The following is a 23,442-nucleotide window of genomic DNA, read 5'->3' as shown; positions in this document are numbered from 1 at the left end:
ATCAGGAAGCCACACTGAGGTTCTTCAAAAATGTATTCAGATTTTTTGCTTAAGCCCAAATTCATGTGAAAGGACATTTGGCATTGACGTTTGGCATTAGGAGATGCGTTTATTAACAAAGTCTTTGCCCTCTTTTAGAAAATGGATGTCAGTGGAGTCAAAGTTCTGGAGTCGGCTGAGGACATCCAGGAGCGCCGACAGCAGGTTCTGGACCGGTACCGTCGCTTCAAGGAGCTGTCTACTGTGCGCAGACAGAAACTCGAAGACTCGTACCGGTTCCAGTTCTTCCGTCGAGATGCAGATGAGCTTGAGAAATGGATCCAAGAGAAGCTACAGATTGCTTCTGATGAGAACTACAAGGACCCTAGTAACCTACAGGTGAGAGAAAAGCAATTTAGGCCCTGTTAACACCTGGTATTAAGATGTGTTTTGGTTGATCGGATCACAAGTGGACAACGCTAAATACAGGTGTAAACGGGGAGTAAAAAATTGAGCTTGTCCACTTTCGACCGCTTCCAGAGGTAGCCAAAAACACATTCGACCAGTGTTGCTGTGTAAACGCTCATGTGGTCAAATGTGTTTGAACAGACACAAAAGTCTGCCTATTTTCCACCTACTGACCTAATTCGTAAACATTATGGAAAGCACTAGCCAGACGGGATTTAATCTTTTTCGGCTAAAGACTCAAGTTTGGTATGAAGACAAAAAATGTACCAAGCACAATGTTCTCTCATCATTCCTTATTTCTAACACGCACTCACCGCTTTTGGCCGGCCTTGCAGGTGTTAGAGCAGAAACGAAAGCACTCCTGCTGCACTCCGTATGTTTTTCCGTTATCATGGGCATGCTCATATGTAAACTGCTTTCTTATTTTGTCGATTAGATCGAAAGATCTGAAAAAACCCATACATTTACCCGCCCATAGACCCTCCCCACGAAGAAATCAGGACAGAAGTGGTTGAAAGTGGACAAAATACCAGGTGTAAATGGTATGTGTCTCCCTCGTCCATTTGTGATCCGATCGACCAAAACGCGTCTTAATACCAGGTGGAAACAGGGCATTAGAAGTTTCTAAAATGACTCCTCTACTCGTGTGAACACCATGTAAGTCACTCGGGGAAACAATTAAAAAATAAAGTACTAAAATGTGTTATCACCTCTGTTCCTGAAGTGACTCCACCCTTAAGTTGTAAATTCCTTGACTGGGTGTCTGCTGTAATCAACAGTCTGTGTAGAGTTATCAGATTATAATAGCTTGAATATATTGAACATGCATACAATGACTTTGATCACAAGGTTTATGTTGTGACATATGCAGATAATTATGCAGTTGGTTGAAATTACTTGCAAAGTTCTCTAAAGAAATGCATTTTCACAATATACATTGTTTACCATTATTTTCTTCTCACAGAGCTTTCTGTTTTCCATCTCTTAGGGAAAGCTCCAAAAACATCAAGCCTTTGAGGCAGAGGTGCAGGCTAATGCTGGGGCCATCATCAAACTGGACGAGACTGGCAACCTGATGATATCTGAGAGCCACTTTGCATCTGAAACCATCCGAGTAAGAGACTCTTTCTTTTTAATACCACATGTTAGATTTCCATAACGGTGAAAAGTGCAATTTATAGATTTTTAACATAATTTTATATGGATCAGTCTTTTACGCCTTACCGGACCTCTCAGCGACCAATAGTAAAAAGTGTCAATTATGGCTCTTTTATTCAAGTAGGTACTTGAGTGCAGTGAAACATGTTTCATTTTAATTTCTTCTACTACTTTTTACAGTGCATGTCCCTTGAAAGAACCGCGTGCAGTGTTCTGTCAGCCTTTTTTCAGCCTTTCTATTACACTCCAAGCTGACTTTATATTTCAGAAAATGACATTTATAGACTTTAACTGAGCTGTCCTAGAAAAACTTTGTTTGTGTGCGACAAGGAGAGCATTTTGTTTTGATCCTAACCGTCTATCTTTGTCCCCATTTTAAACTCAGACCCGTCTAGAGGAGCTTCACCGTCTGTGGGACCTGCTGCTGCAGAAGACTAAAGAGAAGGGAGTCCGTCTCCTGCAGGCCCAGAAATTGGTGCAGTATCTCCGTGAGTGCGAGGATGCTCTGGACTGGATCAGTGACAAGGTGAAAAATTATTGTAGACTTCATATATTGTGCTATAGGCATGTTTGGTCAATTCTGAAAAATAATTTCACCCAAGATATTTGAACACACACTGACAAAACTTTCTTGCAGGAAGCAATTGCCACCTCAGAGGAGCTTGGGCAGGACCTGGAGCATGTGGAAGTTCTACAGAAGAAGTTTGAGGAGTTCCAGACAGACCTGGCAGCCCACGAGGAGCGTGTGAACGAGGTGAACCAAGCAGCCGGTAAGCTAACCCAGGAGAACCACCCAGAGGCCGAGCTCATCCTGAAGAAGCAGGAGGAGGTGAATGCTGCCTGGCAGAGGCTGAAGGGCTTGGCTCAGCAGAGGCAGGGCAAGCTGTTTGGAGCTGCTGAGGTGCAGCGTTTCAACCGGTAAGTTAAGGACTGTGCACACGATAACTATTACTGTAAAGTTTTAATTATTTTTCAATTTCAGAACGATAAAAACATTGGCAGTCAGTTTAAACATTTAAAGGGCATAGTAAATGCAGCACATGCTTTATAGTAAACGGAATGTTACTATGCTTTGGAGTGGATGCTAATATAGATATCTTTTAAAGTTATCTTTATTGGTATTTTTCAAGACATTTTTACAGTATTCAGCTGTATTGTATGAATCTTTCTTTGGGCTTTCCTGATGTAATCTTTAGTTACTGAAATTTTCTGTTCTGGCCTACAGGGATGTGGATGAGACAATCAGCTGGATTAAGGAGAAGGAGCAGCTGATGGCGTCTGATGATTTTGGTCGTGACCTCGCCAGCGTTCAAGCCCTGCTCCGGAAACACGAGGGGCTAGAAAGAGACTTGGCAGCCTTGGAGGATAAGGTCAGTCTTAGCATATCCACACACTTTTTTTTTTTTTCCTTCAATTCCTCAATACAGACCTGCCCAGTCACATTTATACATTTATTCTCTCATTGTTTTGTTTATGTACATTCAATGCACGTTCTGTTATACACCTATGTTTAAGCAATGTGCAATCATTCTTTGTGTATGATATAAACATGCTGTCCTGTCTTCAGGTAAACACTCTTGGCGGCGAGGCAGACCGTCTGCAGCAGACACACCCCCAGAACGCCTCTCAGATCCACCTGAAAAGAGACGAACTCATTACCAACTGGGAACAAATCCGTACCCTGGCAGCTGAGCGACATGCTCGGCTCAATGACTCCTACAGGTGGGTTAAAACACACCTTTCTGCTTTTGATCGCTTCAAATTGAGATTTTAGTGTTAAGCTCTGTTTACACAGTGCTAGCTTGTGACCTTGTGGTTTTTGTTTTGTTTCTAGGCTGCAGCGCTTCACTGCAGATTTCCGTGATCTGACCAGCTGGGTGACAGAGATGAAGGCTCTGATCAATGCAGATGAGCTGGCCAACGATGTGGCTGGAGCTGAGGCCCTGCTCGACCGCCACCAGGAGCATAAGGTATTATCCTTTGAACATCTGAACAAGTAGAGCAACATGGGGAAATTATGTTTGGATTGAATATTGAATCTACAGCCTCTCTTTCTTTAAATCAGGGTGAGATTGACGCTCATGAGGACAGTTTCAAATCTACTGACGAGGCTGGGCAAGCTCTCCTGAACACTGGGCATTATGCTTCCGAGGAAGTCAAGGAAAAGGTGTGTCTGACCTCGGTTTTGTAGACTATTTGCAAACTCATCATTAAAGCCTTTGTAAATCTAAAGTGAGCACCTGAATGACTCCCATTTTGTGTTTGTTGGTGTAGCTGGGCATACTCTCTGAAGAAAAAGTGTCTCTTCTGGAGCTGTGGGAGCTACGCAGGCAGCAGTATGAGCAGTGCATGGACCTGCAGCTCTTCTACAGGGACACCGAGCAGGTTGACAACTGGATGAGCAAACAAGAGGTACGAATTTATGTAGAAACCATTCATCTTATATTGTGAAGATCAGACTTTCTCTCAAACGTATAACAAAAATTTGGTTTTAAAAATTTAGTTTTGGTTATAACTGAGAGCAAAGGTCTCATTCTGTCTTTCCCAAGGCTTTCCTGCTGAATGAAGATCTAGGTGACTCTCTGGACAGCGTTGAAGCTCTTCTGAAGAAACACGAAGACTTTGAGAAATCCCTCAGTGCACAGGAAGAGAAGATCACTGTAAGAAATCACACAGTCTGATGTACAATTCAAGGCCTGGTACAATTTATTTTACAAATCTTACAGTTTTCCTTTTAATTGTGCACTGAAATGTACAGGCCCTGGATGAATTTGCCACCAAACTGATCCAGAACAATCATTACGCCAAGGAGGATGTGGCCACCCGCAGAGATGCAGTAAGTGGAGATTAGCACCCTCAAACGTCCTTCATTTCACCCTCGCAAGCACTTTCCTCCTCTCAATTATTGCTGACAGAAGTGCTGATTCACAGGTAATACTATGATTTAAACACCTTTTTTTTCTACTTCAGCTGCTGAGCAGACGCAACGCTCTTCACGAGCGAGCTCAGTTTCGCCGTGCCGCCCTGGAGGACTCTTTCCATCTGCAGCAGTTCTTCCGAGACTCTGATGAGCTCAAGAGCTGGATCAATGAGAAGATGAAGACCGCCACTGATGAGGCCTACAAGGTATGTTGTCCTAGAACTACTACAAGTTGTTTTGCTGTATTTCTTTCTTTCTCTCATCCTCTTTTTCTCCCCATCTCGGTTCCTTCTTTTTTAGGACCCATCCAACCTGCAGGGGAAGGTACAGAAGCACCAGGCCTTTGAGGCCGAGCTCTCTGCCAATCAGAGCCGCATTGATGCACTGCAGAAGTCAGGCCAGGAGCTGGTTGATAGGAAACACTATGCCTCCAGCGAGGTGTCCACCCGAATGGATGAGGTCAGCTCTCAGTGGAAGAAACTTCTAGAAGCGACTGAGCTCAAAGGTGAGAATATGCTCAGAGTGTATATATAGTGTGGCCAAGAATTGCTGGAAGAGACCATCTGACTGACATCTAATGCAACAACCACTGTTCATTTACTTCTGTCAGTGTGTTATGAAACACTAACTTTTTTGGTTCTAGTTCAAAATTGTGGCAAACATGTAACACAAGTAAGAAGTTTTTTTTAATGATATCCCATCCTTTTACCCTTGTAGGGATTAAGTTGCGTGAAGCAAACCAGCAGCAGCAGTTCAATCGTAATGTAGAGGACATCGAACTGTGGCTGTATGAGGTGGAGGGACACCTGGCCTCCGATGACTTTGGAAAAGACCTGACCAGCGTCCAGAACCTTCAGAAGAAACATGCTCTGCTGGAGGCTGACGTGGCTGCCCACCAGGTAACAATGTCTGAACGATTTTAAACGTAACTGATATACGATATGAAGTGTTCAGATGCAAAAATCTCTTAAGTCCGTCTGACATGTTTTCTTTTAAATGAGCATTTTTATCAGGCTTCTATGTTTAGATTCAGTAATTTCACTTTAATGACAATGAAATGGTTATTAGTCAGTTATTGAAATGCTGTATTTTAAAAAATGTCACTTTAGTCAATTCATTGGTATTTGACAAATTTTTCAAGTCCATGTGTCCTTTTTTTGCAAAAACCACTAAGTCCACCTTTTTGGACAGCAAGACAACAAGAAAAACGTCTGTTTCTGTCAGTTTTACAGCAACAAAAAGAACACTGTTGTGTTTACTTGCTGCTTGCAAAATCCTGTCATTGCCACTGTAACGATGGGCAAAACATGTTAAAAATTTGCAGCTCGGAAATTAAAAGCCGCACATTGTCATTCATCTTGAAGTTATATGAATCGATTTGTGTCTTCCGATTGGACTTAGAGGCTCTTGCTGACAAAGGAAAGTGGCATTTAGCGGTTTCTGCCAATGAACTGGTATTTCTGAATGGGCTGACGCTGGGATTTAGCGGATTTGAAGCGAAAGTTTTTGATGAACGTCTACTATGTGTCTACTACTACTGTTCACTCAATATCATTATCTAATTTTTGACGGAGGTGTCATTTACCGGCTTTTGCATCTGAACTCTTCATATGTAGACTGTTTCATGTATGAATCTATACAATTGGCAGTTTTTCTAAACATCTAAACTTCTTTCATCTTAACTGACAGCTTGTTTCTCTCCTCTTGACAGGACCGTATTGATGGCATTACCATCCAGGCCAGACAGTTCCAGGAGGCCGGCCATTTTGATGCTGATAACATCCGCAAAAAACAAGAGGCTCTTGTTGCACGCTACGAGGCCCTAAAGGAGCCTATGGCCGCCCGTAAACAGAAGCTTTCAGACTCTCTGCGCCTTCAGCAACTTTTCAGGGACGTAGAAGATGAGGAGACCTGGATCCGAGAGAAGGAACCTATTGCTTCTTCCACCAACAGGGGTCAGTGTAGTTAAATTACATGAAATGAGGTCTTAGTCAAAAGAAGTTGGCATTCTACAAGCTATCTAAAATAACTATAAACTGTTGATATTCATAAAACAATGATCTTCTTGTACCCTCTCAGGAAAAGACCTTATTGGAGTCCAGAACCTTCTGAAGAAACATCAGGCTCTGCAGGCAGAAATCTCTGGTCATGAGCCCAGAATCAAGGCTGTTACTCAGAAGGGAGAGGCCATGATTGATGAGGGTAGGATTTAATTCTAGCATTTTCATAAGACACTGACTTTGTGTTAGGCATCGTTTCAGAATTAACACCTTTAGTCAGTGTAGAAACAATAAATTTGTATTTATGAAAATAAAAAAGCTTTTTTCCTGCCGTTTTAGGTCACTTTGCAGCAGAGGATGTAAAAGCTAAGCTCCAAGAGCTGCACAACCGCTGGGACGGACTAAAGGGAAAAGCAACCCAGCGTAGACAGGATCTGGAGGACTCCCTTCAGGCTCAGCAGTACTTCGCTGATGCCAACGAGGCTGAGTCCTGGATGAGAGAGAAGGAGCCCATTGTAGGAAGCACTGACTATGGCAAAGACGAGGACTCTGCGGAGGTAAACAAGGCGGGAATCTTTTGGGTTTAGAGGCCTCAAATTAGTTATAACCTCATATTTGAGCAAAACATGCAAAGTAAGGGGGAAAAAGTAATTCAGTTACTGTTCTGATGTTCGTTTCATATATCATCTCTCATACATAAGATGTTTAAAGTGCTTAACTGGCAGAACTAAAATGAATTGCTTTGTTGTGTCTCACATTGCAGTTTAATGTTAAAAAAACAAACAAAAAAAACTGGATAGACTCTGAAATCTTACTGTTATCATTTACAGGCTCTTCTGAAGAAGCATGAGGCACTGATGTCTGATCTGAGTGCATATGGCAGCAGCATCCAGGCCTTAAAAGAACAAGCTCAGGCCTGCAGAGTAAGACTACATTGCAACACTACTACATTAACCATCAGGAAATAACATGTGCACCTTTGTTCATTTCATGTCAATGAAAATGTGGTCCTTTTTCATGGATTTCATCAACAGCAACAAGTGGCCCCCACTGATGATGAGACCGGTAAGGAGCTGGTTCTTGCTCTGTATGACTACCAGGAGAAGAGTCCCCGTGAGGTCACCATGAAGAAGGGCGACATCCTCACTCTGCTCAACAGCACCAACAAGGTGATTAATAGGCATGCCAAATTGGATCTAAATGACAGTTTAGACTCATGCAAGTGATATATATTAATCTTGTCCTCAGGACTGGTGGAAAGTGGAAGTGAATGACAGGCAGGGCTTTGTTCCCGCGGCGTACGTGAAGAAGTTGGACCCGACTCAATCTTCCTCTCGTGAGAATCTGCTAGATGAACAGGGCAGCATCGCTCTGCGACAGGAGCAGATTGAGAATCAGTAAGAGTCATTCTGCCTTCAGTTATCTTATAAAATGATTGTGGGCAGATTTCTCACTGTATGTTTAATATGCATTAGGGCTGTCAATGTACAATGTCCAAATTTTCTAAAAGATCTGGTGACTGAATTTTCAACAGCCTTTACTCCAATCTTCAAAGGAATAAATTCACTAAACAACTTTAATCAGTTGAAAGCCCTAATGTGAACATTTATTTGTAGTTATTTTTCTACCTCACATCTTACATTCCAACAAAATCATTTCTTTTTAACACAAAGCCTCTTAAGATCTTTGCAGCTTTATTCTTCCTGTATCTCAGAAAGTGCATCTGTTCAGAACTAACTCTTAATAATGTTTCTGACCCCTCATTACTCCTCTTTTTCCTTTATTTTTTTTCTTGTTTTCTTTCTTTCTTCTTAATTTGAATGCTTGCATGTGTCTGCTTGCCCTGCCCTGTGGCAGGACTGTGGTCACCAAGGAGGTGTGCAGCGTGTCTGTGCGCATGAAGCAGGTGGAGGAACTGTGAGTATGGGCCCAACCAATATCATTCCTTTGATCAAAGAAGCCTTTGATCAATCGTTGCAAAACTCTCATCCTCATTCCTCTCATCCATTTTGGCATTTCTATCACACTTTATGTCCTCTATCATTCTATCCTATCTATTATATATCTCTCTATCTATCAGATCATTCTCATTTCTCCTCAACTCTTCTATTCCATCAAGGGATAGAAGTTCACATCTCTTCTGAGGATTTTGTCATTCTGAGCTTTCTTCATTCGTAGAATTGGTGTCTAGATTTCATTCTGCATTTTCAGTGGTTGACTATGCAGATTTCGTCAGTAGTTGAACCCCTGTCTGTTTCCACCTCATTTCCTCTCCTAGAGGAAATTCCTTTTCCAATCCCTGTGTTGAGGTGAGAGTTGCATTTACGGTTCTGACTTCTCTCTTTATCTCTCTCTCCTTCTCTATCAGGTATGGTACACTGCAAGACTTGGGAGAGAAGAGGAAGGACATGCTGGAGAAGAGCTGCAAGAAGTTCATGCTTTTCCGTGAGGCGAACGAACTGCAGCAGTGGATCAATGAGAAAGAGTCAGCGCTTACTAATGAGGAGGTTGGCTCTGACCTGGAGCAAGTGGAAGTGCTGCAGAAGAAGTTTGATGACTTCCAAAAGGTATGTTTTTCCTACACCTCTGAAACATTTATCAATGGATACTAGCATTTGTTTGTACATGTTTCCTAATTTTAAATTTGTTTACTAGGATCTGAAAGCAAATGAGTCTCGGCTGAGGGACATAAATAAGGTAGCATCTGAGCTGGAGTCTGAAGGACTGATGGCGGAAGAGGCTCCGGTTGTGCAGGCCCAGGTGAGAAGAAAACCCTTTATACACAGTGAATTTGATTATACATACACATACATACAAAAGTTTGGGATTGGTAAGATTTTTTTTAATGTTTTTGAAAGAAGTCTCTCATGCTCACCAAGACTGCATTTATTTAATCAAAAATACAGTAAAATCAGTATTATTGTGAAATATTGTTACATTGTTATATTGTTACAAATATTGTTAATTTAAAATAGTTGTTTTCTAGTTTAATATATTTTAAAATGTAATTTATTCCTGATTATCAAAGTTTAATTTTTAGCATCATTACTCCAGTCTTCAGTGTCACATGATGCTTCAGAAATCATTGTAATATGCTGATTTGCTGCTCTAGAATCATTTATTATTATCAGTGTTAACAGTTCCTCTGCTTAATATTTTTGTCAAAACCGTGATACATTTTTTTCAGGATTCTTTGATGAATAAAGTTTAAAAAAAAAAACAGCATTTATTTGAAATCAAAATCTTTTGTAACATTATAAAAGTCTTGAAAATCAAGTTTAATCAATTTAACACATCCTTACTGAATAAAAGTGTTAATAAAAAAAAAAACCTTACTGACCTCAAACTTTTGAATGGTAGTGTGAATCATGATGTTTTCTAAATTAGTCCTCCCATTCATCAGTTTTATGTTTACATCGAAACGTGGGAGTGTACATCCAAAGGTCGCATTAACCGAATATTCGCATTAACCAAGTTTTTTTTAGCCGTGACGAAAAAATATGAAGGCCGTCCGTCATTTTTGACAGATTACACTGCGATCTGATATAACTTGTAACTGTAATTCCCAGCCCTGTCCAGTTGGTGGCCAGTGCGCTCCAGTGTGACAGCAGAGCATGGCTGCATACACCAGAACAAAATTAAAACTGCCATGAGAAGTTGTCTGTCTGAGGCAAAGACACAAAATCTAATGACATTTGCCTCTGCATCAGTCTCATTTGAAGTGTTTGATGTACAGAAATCACCCAGTTTAAATCCATGCAGACCAGGAGGAAGGTTTGAGTTTAGGCAGATACAAAAAGTCGATTGAGTTTAGTTCAGTTCGTTTTATTCATATTTTTAATCATAATTGTGTTTTGTAATATTGTATTCATATTTGCCTCAAAAAAAAAAGTTTAAATCACGAGTAAGAATAGATTATGACATAAGTTTTTTGAGCCTGTCCATCTAAATGAGAAGCAATGAGAAAGTCTAAGGCAACCACTGTATACATCAGAGTAGTCTGCTTATTTGTATGCCTGAATTTATGAGCATTATAGATGTGATGATCTTACCTATTTTTTTTTCCCCCTTTCTCCTTCCGACCCTACATTCCCTCATCCCACCACCCCTTCATCCTGCCATCAGCAACTAGAGATGCTGGGCTCAGCTCCTGGCAAGGTCATTATTATTTTATATCATTCATCTAGTCTCTACAACAGAGTGTCTGCATGAAACAAATGCAAGAATATCATGTGTTGTTCTTGTGGGTTGAACTGATTGTATTTATATTTATTTCACAGGATGAAGCTGACTCTAAAAGTGCATCTCCATGGAAGGTAATATAACATGTTGAATTTGAATGGCTTTAGACATATAACCTAATCCTTGGTCTTTGAGATTGATGCATGTGTAGTTTTGATGCAGGGTCTTGTTTGACCTGTATGTCAGTCACAGTGTTGTTTGGTGACTGTGGTTACAGAATGACAAGAACAGTCTGGTTCTTTTAATTCACATGATGATACTCTCTTGATTGGTGTGATTTTTGTCTGTTCTTTTCCTGTCTGTTTTTTGACTCTTGAAATTTTTTAACTCAATATAGTCTGTTCGCTTGGCTGTTCAAACAACGGCCAACTTTAATACTATTAAGGTAAGATCCTAGGACTAAATTGCAATCTTTAAATCGTCCCTCAACCCATCCCACTAAATCATGCATTGTGGCCTGTGTACCTGGAGGACTAACTCATTGTGGTGGTTTTGTACTTTAACCATGGTCTCTGGTTCCTTATGTCCTGTTACTGAACCATCAACTGTGCAGTTGCATCCCACCCCCCTTTTCCTTTCATGAGTACATGTCGACCATTTGAAATAACTCCTTTTATGTCTTGACGCCATCTGTTTTTGGTGGGGGTAAAACAGCCATTCTAGAATGCATTGACGCTTCTTTTTTTCAGTTTGTGGCAGATGCATCCACCCAAGTTTCCATATTTGCTAACTGTCATCACTCATCCAATGTGCTTAAATGTTGTAGCCTTTCTGTTTGTGCCACTCATCCATACTGTTGCTTTTGCTGCTGATATGAAAAGCAAAGTATGATGCAAAGGATTTAGAAGCATTAATGTAGTGCTTTGGATAGTGGATTGGCATGTTTCCGAATATACATTGCCAAAAAATGTTTGTTTCTCAACAGTCGTTTTATATCATTCAAGATGAATCTGCTGCCTGCTGTCAAGGATCACATCATTCTTGTAATCAGTCTTATGTAGACCAGTAAAGTGAGCTCTGATTGGCTGCTAATGGTTTTATGTTTGTGTGTAGGAGCTGAACAACCGCTGGAGGGCCCTGCAGCAGCTGGCTGAAGACAGAAGCAACATGCTGGGTAGTGCTCATGAAGTGCAGAGGTTCCACAGGTACATATATGCCACTTATAGCACAGATCAAAACTATCTGTCATTCATACTGTTATGTTCTTGTTATACTTGTTTGATATGAGCCACATGAAGTGCTGAGAAATTCAGCTAAGTGTGTGATTTACAGGGATGCAGATGAGACCAAGGAATGGATTGAAGAGAAGAACCAAGCCCTGAACACTGATAACTATGGCCATGACCTAGCCAGTGTGCAGGCTCTGCAGCGCAAGCACGAAGGCTTTGAGAGAGACCTGGCCGCTCTAGGAGACAAGGTAAAATGGTCATCTTCATTGGTTTAGTTTAAGTTTTCTTTGTTTATTCCTTGCCTAGAACATCGGCTAAATATCATCTTTTCCCTGTGGCAGGTGAATTCACTGGGTGAGACTGCAGAGCGTCTGATTCAGTCTCATCCTGAGGCTGTGGATGACATCCAGGAGAAGTGCACTGAGCTGAACACAGCCTGGAGCAGCCTGGTGGGTCGTGCTGACCAACGCAAAGAAAAACTGGGCAGCTCTCACGACCTGCAGCGCTTCCTCAGTGACTTCAGGTGAGAAGGATAAATAAAAAAAGATGAAAATAAGAGATGCAAAAGAAAACTTAAAGAAGCTAGATGGCATCAATAGTAGCAGTAGCAAGTCTCTAGACAAATCTGTGCTTCTTTCTCACAGAGATCTCATGTCCTGGATCAATGGCATCAGAGGGCTCGTGTCCTCTGACGAGCTGGCCAAAGACGTCACTGGAGCTGAAGCCTTGTTGGAGAGACATCAGGTATTGAATGCTGCCAAAAACATCTGGGATCTGTATTTTGTCACATGACTGTTTCCTATTAATAATACTATTTAGTTGTTCATGGACTAAACTGGGATTTGCAAAGAATTTTTTAAACACTCACACCTCAAATCCTGTAGGAACACCGTACTGAGATCGATGCTCGTGCAGGCACCTTCCAGGCCTTTGAGCAATTTGGACAGCAGCTCCTTGCCCGTGGCCACTACGCCAGCCCTGAGATCCAACAGAAGCTGGAGGCTCTTGAACGGGAGCATGAAGACCTGGAGAAAGCCTGGGTTCAGCGCAGGATAATGCTGGACCAATGTCTGGAGCTGCAGGTCAGCAAGGACTCTGTTTACTTTTAACACGCAAAACTTTGACATTAGGAAATGTTACAGTCAAATAACATTATATGTTTCTTTTTGTCTTCTGCAGCTATTCAACCGTGACTGCGAGCAGGCTGAGAACTGGATGGCAGCTCGCGAGGCCTTCTTGGCCAGCGATGACAAGGGAGACTCCCTGGACAGTGTGGAGGCCCTCATCAAGAAACACGAGGACTTTGACAAGGCTATCAATGTGCAGGTCAGCAAGCGCCATTGTGATATGATAATGTAGTCAATCTCAACATTATTTGATTTTGAATGTGGAGTTTTTTGCTAATCACTTCAATTTGTCTGTCTTTGCAGGAAGAGAAGATTGCAGCACTGCAGTCTTTTGCTGACCAGCTCATTAGTGCTGACCACTACGCTAAGCCTGAAATCTTCAATCGCCGCAATGAAGTCTTGGACAGGTCAGGCTCCTTCTGTTTTATACTGCGCAGACTGAGTGAATCCGTCCCATGTGAATATTTGTGATTTTCGTGCGGTTTAATTTAAAACAGTATGTCCTTCTAACCTCCAGGTGGCGCCGTCTCAAGGCTCAGATGATTGAGAAACGCTCTAAGCTGGGTGAGTCACAGACTCTGCAGCAGTTCAGCAGAGATGTAGATGAGATTGAAGCGTGGATCAGTGAGAAACTCCAGACCGCCACCGACGAGTCTTACAAGGATCCCACCAACATCCAGGTAACGTCACACTTCAGGCATCAGTCTCAGAACAGATCTTATCAACATTTTTGCAGACATGCTAAAGTTCTAAAGATGAATGTCCCGCTTAAGTCTAACCTTGTAAATCTATTAATACCATAATAAATTAAAGTGCAAATTAAAATGTTTCTCTTGTTATCCCCGCCTCAACCAACCCCAAGTGTTTTATTATATAGGAAATTAAACTGAACCTCTGTCTGTGTTCCCATTGTCTGTTTCTAGCTGTCCAAGCTGCTGGTAAGTGCAGTAGTGTGCCAGAGCTAACTAACCCCAGTAGGGTCTCTTCACTTGTCCGTTGTCTTGTATTGTCTGTAAATGTGTATTTGAGTTCCATATGTCTATTATGTGTCTTGCTTTGTATAGCATCATTAGTTGTTTGTCATTGTTCCTTCCCGTGCCCCATCGTTGCAGCCTTTAATTTTTTTAATTGCTGGGTGTGGCCTCCATTTTTCTTGTTGTGTCATTGAAGTTGGGATGTCTTGATTTAAATTTGTTCCACACAGAAAACCTGTGCATCTCACAGAGTTATGGATCTAAGAGCAAACTTTGACAAAAGGAAGTATGTCAAGAAATTTTTGGCTGTGTTTGGAATAGCATACTATTCATTATGAGATTTTAATGAGTACAGTCAAAGCAAAAATTATTCAGACAGTTTTGATATTTTTGATATTTTTTTTACTAGTGGGTGCAGGACGCTATAGTTCATTTATGTAAGTGAGGATAGCAAAATAAAGTAAACTGTGACATATTATACCCAAAAATTCTTCATTCAGTGGACTATCAGAAAAATTTATAAAAATTTGGAACCAAAAATTATTCAGACACTTTGACCTGACCATGTTTTGCTAAAGTGTTATCTGACATAATTAAGAGAATTTTTTTCTGACACAGTTTTTAAACTATAGTGAATAAACTGTATTAATGAATGAAATGTTCAAGGTGTCTGAATAAATTTTGGTTTGACTGTGTATATATATATATATATATATATATATATATTTTCTTATTTTAATTTATTATTATTATTATTATTATTATTATTATTAACAAACAAACATGAAAATCAGAAAAATATATTATCAGAAAAATACAATTTAAAAAAAAAAAAATACCCCCAGATCATGCAGTCCTATTGTCACGTGACCTCATTATGTTACTTTCCAGTTATCATCCCAGAAATAATTTTGTTTTTTAAGTTTAAATTGTTGTAACCCTTGGTCATCCAATCAAATCGTCAAGAATAAAAATGTTAAATGTGTCGAGTTCACATTAAAGGTCAAGTTGACCGCATTATCCACAGTATCCAACACAGTGTGCTCAAATTGCTTAAAAAATGTACTTAATACATCTAATATGCATGCTGCAATAGTGGTATGTTATAATATGGTTTGTTGCTTTTCCGAACATAGCCACAATACTGTATCAACCCAGAGAGAGAACGCTGAAAGGTGCTTTCAAAACAATTAATTCTGCTTTGCTTTTTGTGGAATACTGTGTTAAAACAACAGAATCCGTTACATGTGTGCTTCGGCCAGAATCCATATGCAGTTGCAGTACCAGCAGCCCGGCTTCTTTTTAGTGTATCGGCAAATGCTTTAGATGAGCCTTTTGGAAGTGCTTTTTTCCTTCTCTCCATCTTTCTGGGTGAAATAAAATGTGGAATGATCTTAAACAAAACACCCCAACTCCTAGGTTCTCCACAGAGTTCACTGTGTGCTGGATCGTGTCCAGTTCATTTATTGAATGTTCCATCAGGCTTTGAATGTGTCATGTTTATAGAATGAGTTCCACGTTACGTGTTTGGTCCTTGTGGTTTGTAAATTCACAGTCACTTCACATTCTGTGTTTTTTTTTTTTTTGTTTGTTTGTTTTTTTGTTTTGTGTAATGTACACATTTTCATTTTTATTTTGAAAGGTGTGCACTGTTGTGACTACAGATAAGACATCACTTTTCACAAACAGTCTAAACAAAGTCATACACATAAAACACACATATAGGTTACAGTAGCGTTGAATATGCACTGCTTTCATAGACATTGAGTTTTTACACATAGATGTTTATATATCAGTGTCCTGTACACCTACAGAGGTAGATACAAAACCAGCTATTGCTTTTTCACACCTGCACTCTTGCATGACTTCACTGTGTGGCTCAGTTTAGCTGTATTTCGCTTTCTTGCCACTTTCAGAGCAAACACCAGAAGCACCAGGCTTTTGAGGCTGAGTTACACGCTAATGCTGATCGTATCCGCGGGGTGATAGACACGGGCAATGCTCTCATCCAGAGAGGTGCCTGTGCTGGAAGTGAGGATGCTGTCAAGGTAACTTTCAGAAGCATTTCAGAAATAGGGAGCTGGTGAGTTATGGTCTGTGCTCATTTTGCTGTGGTTGCGCTCATATTTGCTCTCAGGCTCGTCTTAACGCTCTGGATGAGCAGTGGCAGTTCCTCGTCAACAAATCTGCTGAGAAGAGTCAGAAACTAAAGGAGGCAAACAAGCAGCAGAATTTCAATACTGGCATCAAGGACTTTGACTTCTGGCTGTCTGAGGTATTTATATGTGATTGAATAGCAATTTAGGATAGTTCTTGGTAGTTCTTTACTTAAATCCTGACTATTTAATATTTTAACCAAATAATAATGTTAATAATAATAATCAAAATAATCATTATTATTATTATTATATATAAGTGATATTTATTCTTATTATATTATTATTGATAATAATAATACTAATAAAGAGACCAATATTAATGTAGTTCTACAATTTCTAACTAGAATAATTCCAAAAATTCTTACATTTTTCCGTCTGCCCTTAGGTCGAGGCTCTTCTTGCCTCTGAGGATTATGGGAAAGATCTGGCCTCAGTCAACAATCTGCTTAAGAAGCACCAGCTTTTGGAGGCTGACATCTCTGCTCATGAGGTAGCTCACCGACTGTAACTCCAGACATACTCATCAGTTTGTTTTCAGTTAGCATATTCTGATAGCTCATTGGTGTCTCTTATAGGATCGTCTGAAGGATCTTAATGGCCAGGCTGACAGCCTGATGGCCAGCAATGCCTTCGACACTTCCCAGGTCAAGGACAAGCGTGACGCTGTTAACGGACGCTTCGTCAAAATCAAGAGCATGGCTGCAGGGCGCCGTGCCAAGCTGAACGAGTCGCATCGTCTGCACCAGTTCTTCAGGGATCTGGACGATGAGGAATCTTGGATCAAGTATGGTTTACATCATTCTGAGTGGTCTAAAATTGATTACACACTAACCTTTTTTTCTTTTAAGGCTGTATACTAGATCTAATTCATTCTCGTCCATTAGGGAAAAGAAGTTGTTGGTGAGCTCGGAGGACTATGGACGTGATTTGACAGGAGTACAGAATCTGAGGAAGAAGCACAAGAGGCTGGAGGCTGAGCTGGGAGCACACGAGCCAGCCATTCAGGTGAGGAGGCATCTGCGATATTGTTACATATTGATCCACAGAAGTGAAAAAGTCTTGAGCGTATTAAAGGTCTAGTGAATTATAATTCTGAATGCTAACAGTATTTTTGTGGCCTTGCAGTCTGTGTTGGAGACTGGGAAGAAGCTTTCTGATGACAACACCATAGGACAGGAGGAGATCCAGCAGAGGCTGGCCCAGTTTGTGGAGCATTGGAAGGAACTGAAAGATCTGGCTGCTGCTCGGTGAGAACTGTATTTTGCTATTTTACTTTTTTCTGGTCTATTTTTTTTGTAATATTATTACTGTTTTTACTGCATTTTCGATCAAATAAATTCAGCCTCTGTGAAATCTTGTCAACCCTCAAACATTTGAATGGAAAATTGTTTGGTTTGCCTTTTTTTTTTTTTAGCGGGCAGAGGCTTGAGGAGTCGCTGGAATACCAGCAGTTTGTGGCAAATGTGGAGGAAGAGGAAGCCTGGATTAATGAGAAACTGAACCTGGTCGGAAGTGAGGATTATGGTGATACTCTGGCAGCCGTACAGGTGTGAAAAACTATAATTCACCTCATTATTCATTGGATGAACTTAAGGAAAAAATAAACCACATTTAGCTGATTATAGCTTGATTTTGGACACAGCGTCATATTGCTGTTTTTTTTTTTTGTGTATGTGTGTGTCAAAACTGTCTTAATTTGGCTCTTCGTTTCCAGGGCTTGCTGAAGAAACATGAAGCGTTTGAAACCGACTTTACCGTGCACAGGGACCGAGTGAATGATGTGTGTTCCAATGGAGATGAGCTTATCAAAAAGGTATAGTTCAACTATTAGAAAGTCCATATACTGTAAATTTGGCCTGTTGACCCTTTAATGCTTAATCACAGACAGTTTCTTTGTTCATTACAGTTTCAATATCATTACATCATATTGTTGCTTTTGTGCAGGAGAACCACAATGTGGAGAACATCATGGCTAAAATGAAGGCCCTGCGTGGGAAGGTGTCAGAGCTTGAGAGAGCCGCAGCTCAGAGGAAGGCCAAGCTGGATGAGAACTCTGCCTTCCTGCAGTTCAACTGGAAGGCTGATGTGGTGGAGTCATGGATTGGTGAGTTAATGATATTTCATGCAAATGCGATGAAACTTTCATTTAAAAGAAGGATTGCCAAGAAATACAGTGTTATTTTCTCTTTTCACCCTTACAATCTGTCTTTGGCTTGATCAGGTGAGAAGGAAAACAGCCTGAAGACTGATGACTATGGTCGGGATCTCTCCTCGGTGCAGACTCTGCTCACCAAACAGGTGTGATTATTGCATATGACAAAGATATCTACAGCACATTTGTAAACCATATTCTAGATATAGTACTTTAAAATGTCTCAGTTGTATATTTTTTGTAGTTACATGGCTGTTTTTAAACATACCTTAAGCACATCAAATCCTTTCAAGCTTTACTGCTAAATCTGACTGTCTTTCTTCTACCCATAGGAAACCTTTGATGCAGGGCTTCAGGCTTTCCAGCAGGAGGGCATCACCAACATCACAGCCCTGAAAGACCAGCTGTTGGCAGCCAAACACGTGCAGTCCAAGGCCATCGAGGCTCGTCATGCCACCCTGATGAAGCGCTGGAACCAGCTGCTGTCCAACTCAGCCGCCCGCAAGAAGAAGCTTTTGGAAGCCCAGGAGCACTTCAGAAAGGTGTGAAGAATGGAATTTTGCCTAAAGTGAGGAAATTAAATTCTGTTTTGAATGTCTAACTCCTGTTCTTATGTTCGCCACTCCATCCAGGTCGAGGATCTTTTCCTCACCTTTGCCAAGAAGGCCTCAGCCTTCAACAGCTGGTTTGAGAACGCTGAGGAAGATCTGACGGACCCCGTACGGTGCAACTCTCTGGAGGAGATCAGGGCCCTGCGGGACGCCCATGACGCCTTCCGCTCCTCGCTCAGCTCCGCAGAGGCCGACTTCAGCCAGCTGGCAGAACTTGATCGCCAGATCAAGAGTTATCAAGTGGTATCCAACCCATACACTTGGTTTACCATGGAGGCTCTAGAGGAGACCTGGAGGAACCTTCAGAAGATAATCAAGGTGATGATGGGATCCTGAAGCATTTGACTTGATTTGCATAATACCTGAAACAGAAAATGTGCTTTGTAAATTGTAATGTTGACATGCGTTTTCTGTAAAGCTGCTTTGAAATGATATGTATGGGTGAAAAAAAGCATTATAAAAATAAATGTGAATTGAATTGGATAACTGGTTTAATTTGGCTTTGCTTCATAGGAGCGAGAGTTAGAGCTACAGAAGGAGCAGAGGAGACAGGAAGAGAATGATAAACTCAGACAAGAGTTTGCCCAACATGCCAATGCCTTCCACCAATGGCTGCAGGAGACCAGGTACAGGGGACCAGCATGCACTACTTATTATTGCGTTCTCTTTCATTGTAGTTGAGTTAGCTGAGGATTAAACATACGTCGCATGCAACACATTTGATTCCAATGCATGATGTCACACACATCTGTTTGAATTTAATCAAGCTTTCCTGATCTCCATGTAAATTTCTTAGACAGCCATTTTCATAAAGTCATTGCCTGCTTTGCCATGTTGTCTGTTTGGGTGAAGATCTTCACATGGTCACACAGTTTAAACCCATTTGGGCTTGATATTGCTACAGCAGTGCTTTGCGCTGGTCACATGTGCTTTCATGTGAGTGTTGAGAAGTGGCTTTAATGTCACCGCTCAATGTTTTAATGTTTCTTTCTCTCTCCCTCCCTTATTTGTCTCTCTTTCCCCATTCCTTCGGCCTACTTGCTGCTACCTTGATGCTTGGAATCATTTCTCTAATCAGGACATACCTTCTGGATGGGTTAATATCACAATTTTTTTCTATTTTACTATAGTATGTTTGTGTCTGAGTGTGTATGAATTGTTACATATGTCAGCCAATGGATGTCTAGGGATAGAAACAATAAGATAGGCGTTTGGGAGTTTCAGGTCAGAATAGACCGATAATTTGGTTAGAACTAATACAAGGTGTCATTAAGAAGAATCTCACTTTACATATATTTTGCAAATTTTACCGTATGTTTTGACTATATATTTCCAGATGTATTCCTTTCTGTTTTTTCACACTCTTTTTTCCATTCCCTTTTCATCTCCCACCTCCCCCGTCTCTGAATAGCATAGCCTATCGGAGGGTAATCCGTGTCTATCAGTATGAAGTCGATGATGATCTTTCTGGAAGGTCTTCTCCCTTTTTTCCTCCTCTGATTGGCCTCTTATCCCTCACCCCACACCTTTTGGGTTTTCTTCTCATGCACTTGAGTCTGATCCCCACTGTAAAGGCTCTGTGTGTGTGTTCAGTCCCTTTTACTAACATTCACTGCGATGAGGCTTTTTTTGAGATGAACCCTTCCAGCTTCTTAATCCAACAAGCCTGGCTACATTCAGCACCGGTGTTGAGGAGTGTGAACACTTCATCTCATTCTTTAACCTTTTTGTTTTTTCCTTGTTTCAGTTATTTACGTTTTTCTTTATTTTGAGGAAAATGTTCATGCACCAGATTCAGGGTGGAAACTGCGATGTGATTTCCATGATTGGAAAATTAGACATTTTCAATATCCTGATCTGAATTTGAACAGCTGTGCATTAACATTTTTGGACTCCTATATTTATAATATGGCTAGTAACTTGGAATCTTTGATTTTGCACATTTTGCAAGATCTGTACTTCAAACTAAAGTTAAGCAGTGGTACGAATATAGCAGTTTCTAACCCTGTTGACAGCAGCCCTAATCAAGCATGGTCTGGATTACCATGGATATAAGTTGGCTTTGTTAGCATGACTTTGGTTATTGTAGTTGCATTCTGGGGTGGCTTATAGTTTGTACTCCATATCTACTACAAAACAATTGGTAAGTCCTATTGTCATGTACAAGAAATTCAGGAAGATGTAGGTTACCGAGGTTGTGCAAACCCATTTAAACAAAATAGTATAGTCATATAAAAATAGACCTCTTTAACTCTCTGGAAATGATTATATATGTTTAATGATAGTTGAGCTGATAAATAACCTAATTTAGTGAAAGCTGCTGTGGTTGGAGCCACTCTTGTAAGGTGTAGACTGGCATGTGGAGTGAGTGAGATGTTTTTGGGTGGATGCGTCATGTGCTCTCGGACCCCTGCTGCTGGTTTCATCGCTTTGTGTGTGGCTGGGCAGGTCCTGCATGGTGGAAGAATCCGGAACGCTAGAGTCGCAGCTAGAGGCCACTAAGGTGAGTTTGGGACAAGTGAATGGATAAATGGTGACGCTGATCAGTTTTGAATAACACAAAATGAATCAGTTATTAGTGTATTAAATCATGCTCACTACTGTTCAAATGTTTTGGGTTGGTAAGATTTTTTTTTTTTTTTTTTTTTCCAGTGTTTAATGCTCACCAAGGTTGCATTTATTTGATCAAAAATACAGTAAAAACCAAAGCTGAATTTTTGGCAGTCTTCAGTGTCACATGACCCTCTAGAAATCATTCTAAAATGCTGATTTGCTGCTCAAGAAACATTTTCTTCTTATCAGTGTTGAAAACAGTTGTGCTGCTTAATATTTTTGTATTTATTAAAAAAAAAAAAACAGTATAAATGTCTCTTTTGATCAATTTAGTGCATCCTTGCTGAATAAAATAGTAATTTCTTTAAGAAAATCTAGTGAATACATTCTTTTGGTAGTGATGAACTTTTTTTTTTTGTTCTTTTTTTTCTTTTTTCTTTTTTTTGGAAGTGTTTCATGTACACAATTGTGAACCAGTCCTGGGGCTTCATTTATAAAGCGTGAATCCACACCAACGCTCATATTTATGAAAACAGTCTTTGACGTGGAAAAGTGCTTAGCGCCACGTCAGGGTCTGAGCAGACGTATTTTGCGCTTTTCCTTGTCAGATTGCTGCAGGTTTTTGGAAATTTAACCTATTCTTGCAGCTCACCATTCTAAATTAAAGAATTTGGATGGTGATTGGTGATCTTTTATATGTAAATGACATTAATTAGGTGTCGTTTACAACACGGAGAACTGAAACCATTCAGCTGCGCGCAAGTTCAAGATCATTAGCGATTTATAGATTTCACATCTGAAAGAGAGGCGTATGCTTGTTTTCTGTGTGTACATTCATTCTATGAATCGCACGTACGCACATCTGAGAAATGATCGTAAGATCAAATTTAGGACCGTTTCTGCGCAACATTTTATAAATGAGGCCCCAGGTCATGTAAAAAGTCATGCAAACTGATAAAATCTTAAAGGGTTAGTTCACCCAAAAATTACGTTTCTGTCATTAATTACTCACCCTCATGTCATTCCACACACGTAAGACCTTCATTCATCTTCGAAACACAAATTAAGATATTTTTGATGAAATCCAAGAGCTCTTTGACCCCTCCATAGACAGCAATTTATGTCAGAATGCTGGCTAGTTATTGGCCGGCTTCTGCATCAGCATCACACGCATGCATTGTGCTGCTCATGTGAACAGCGTCGGCAAATACTGTGCCACCGTTCAGACGTAGAACCAGGAAGTGCTGCACTGTGTTTACAATGTCAACAGCATAGGAGAATGACAGGGAAGAGAAGAAATTGTTGAATAAAGACATTATTTTTGTTTGTTTTTTTGTGCACAAAAAGTATTCTCATTGTGTCATAACATTAAGGTTGAACCACTGTAGTCACATGGACTATTTTAACAATGTCTTTGCTACCTTTCTGGACCTTGAAAGTGGTAATTAAATTGCTTTCTATGGAGGATTCAGAGAGCTCTTTTGGTATTTCATCAAAAATATCTTAATTTGTGTTCTAAAAAAATGAACGAAAGTTTTACAGGTGTGGAACGACATGAGGATGAGTAATAAATGACAGAAATTTTCATTTTTGGATGAACTAACCTTTTAAGTTGTGGAAATTTCCATAGTGAGTTAAAAAAAAAAACTAGTTATATTTGGTTCTAAATGATTTCCTCTGCAAGAGCTTTTTGTGAGTGCAGTCTTTGATAAAATTGTTTGTTAAAAAAGTTATTTATCTGATAGTCCATAAGTAAATGTGTATATTTCAATATTCAGGGTTTTAACAGTCCTGAAAAAAAATGTCTATAACCTGTATCATTTTTTTCTTCAGCTAGAAGTTACTCTGTGTGTCCTATTTATATAAAATGGTTTCCAAATATCCCTATTCATCCATCACAAATAGGAGTAATAGAAAAATCATAGAAATT

At 40.3% G+C, this 23,442-nt stretch overlaps 1 protein-coding gene across 1 annotated transcript in view; it reads left to right on the top strand.

Moving 5' to 3' along the window:
• The window catches only part of LOC127524381 (spectrin alpha chain, non-erythrocytic 1-like), a 34,605-nt gene that overhangs the window by 9,685 nt on the left and 1,478 nt on the right, over positions 1-23,442 (top strand). The window contains 50 exon segments of the mRNA XM_051915802.1: positions 139-378; positions 1,436-1,561; positions 1,991-2,131; positions 2,243-2,523; positions 2,831-2,975; positions 3,173-3,327; positions 3,440-3,575; positions 3,671-3,772; positions 3,880-4,017; positions 4,155-4,265; positions 4,364-4,441; positions 4,576-4,731; positions 4,826-5,030; positions 5,243-5,424; positions 6,237-6,480; positions 6,605-6,727; positions 6,865-7,082; positions 7,356-7,448; positions 7,560-7,694; positions 7,774-7,922; positions 8,383-8,442; positions 8,894-9,092; positions 9,181-9,285; positions 10,806-10,841; positions 11,105-11,152; positions 11,821-11,912; positions 12,040-12,184; positions 12,278-12,459; positions 12,581-12,680; positions 12,821-13,018; positions 13,116-13,262; positions 13,367-13,470; positions 13,581-13,743; positions 13,987-14,001; positions 15,954-16,085; positions 16,175-16,312; positions 16,582-16,686; positions 16,772-16,980; positions 17,081-17,201; positions 17,322-17,443; positions 17,611-17,743; positions 17,911-18,009; positions 18,141-18,300; positions 18,418-18,494; positions 18,681-18,890; positions 18,981-19,277; positions 19,473-19,585; positions 20,038-20,055; positions 20,371-20,433; positions 21,408-21,462. Of these exon segments, the coding sequence (XP_051771762.1) occupies positions 142-378; positions 1,436-1,561; positions 1,991-2,131; positions 2,243-2,523; positions 2,831-2,975; positions 3,173-3,327; positions 3,440-3,575; positions 3,671-3,772; positions 3,880-4,017; positions 4,155-4,265; positions 4,364-4,441; positions 4,576-4,731; positions 4,826-5,030; positions 5,243-5,424; positions 6,237-6,480; positions 6,605-6,727; positions 6,865-7,082; positions 7,356-7,448; positions 7,560-7,694; positions 7,774-7,922; positions 8,383-8,442; positions 8,894-9,092; positions 9,181-9,285; positions 10,806-10,841; positions 11,105-11,152; positions 11,821-11,912; positions 12,040-12,184; positions 12,278-12,459; positions 12,581-12,680; positions 12,821-13,018; positions 13,116-13,262; positions 13,367-13,470; positions 13,581-13,743; positions 13,987-14,001; positions 15,954-16,085; positions 16,175-16,312; positions 16,582-16,686; positions 16,772-16,980; positions 17,081-17,201; positions 17,322-17,443; positions 17,611-17,743; positions 17,911-18,009; positions 18,141-18,300; positions 18,418-18,494; positions 18,681-18,890; positions 18,981-19,277; positions 19,473-19,585; positions 20,038-20,055; positions 20,371-20,433; positions 21,408-21,462 (6,801 nt within the window). The 5' untranslated portion in view covers positions 139-141.

Source organism: Ctenopharyngodon idella, chromosome 13 (genome assembly GCF_019924925.1).
Source record: "Ctenopharyngodon idella isolate HZGC_01 chromosome 13, HZGC01, whole genome shotgun sequence".
NCBI classification, from domain to species: Eukaryota; Metazoa; Chordata; class Actinopteri; order Cypriniformes; family Xenocyprididae; genus Ctenopharyngodon; species Ctenopharyngodon idella.
The sequence above is the reverse complement of the archived record's forward strand: the minus strand, read 5'-3'. Positions and strand labels throughout refer to the sequence as shown.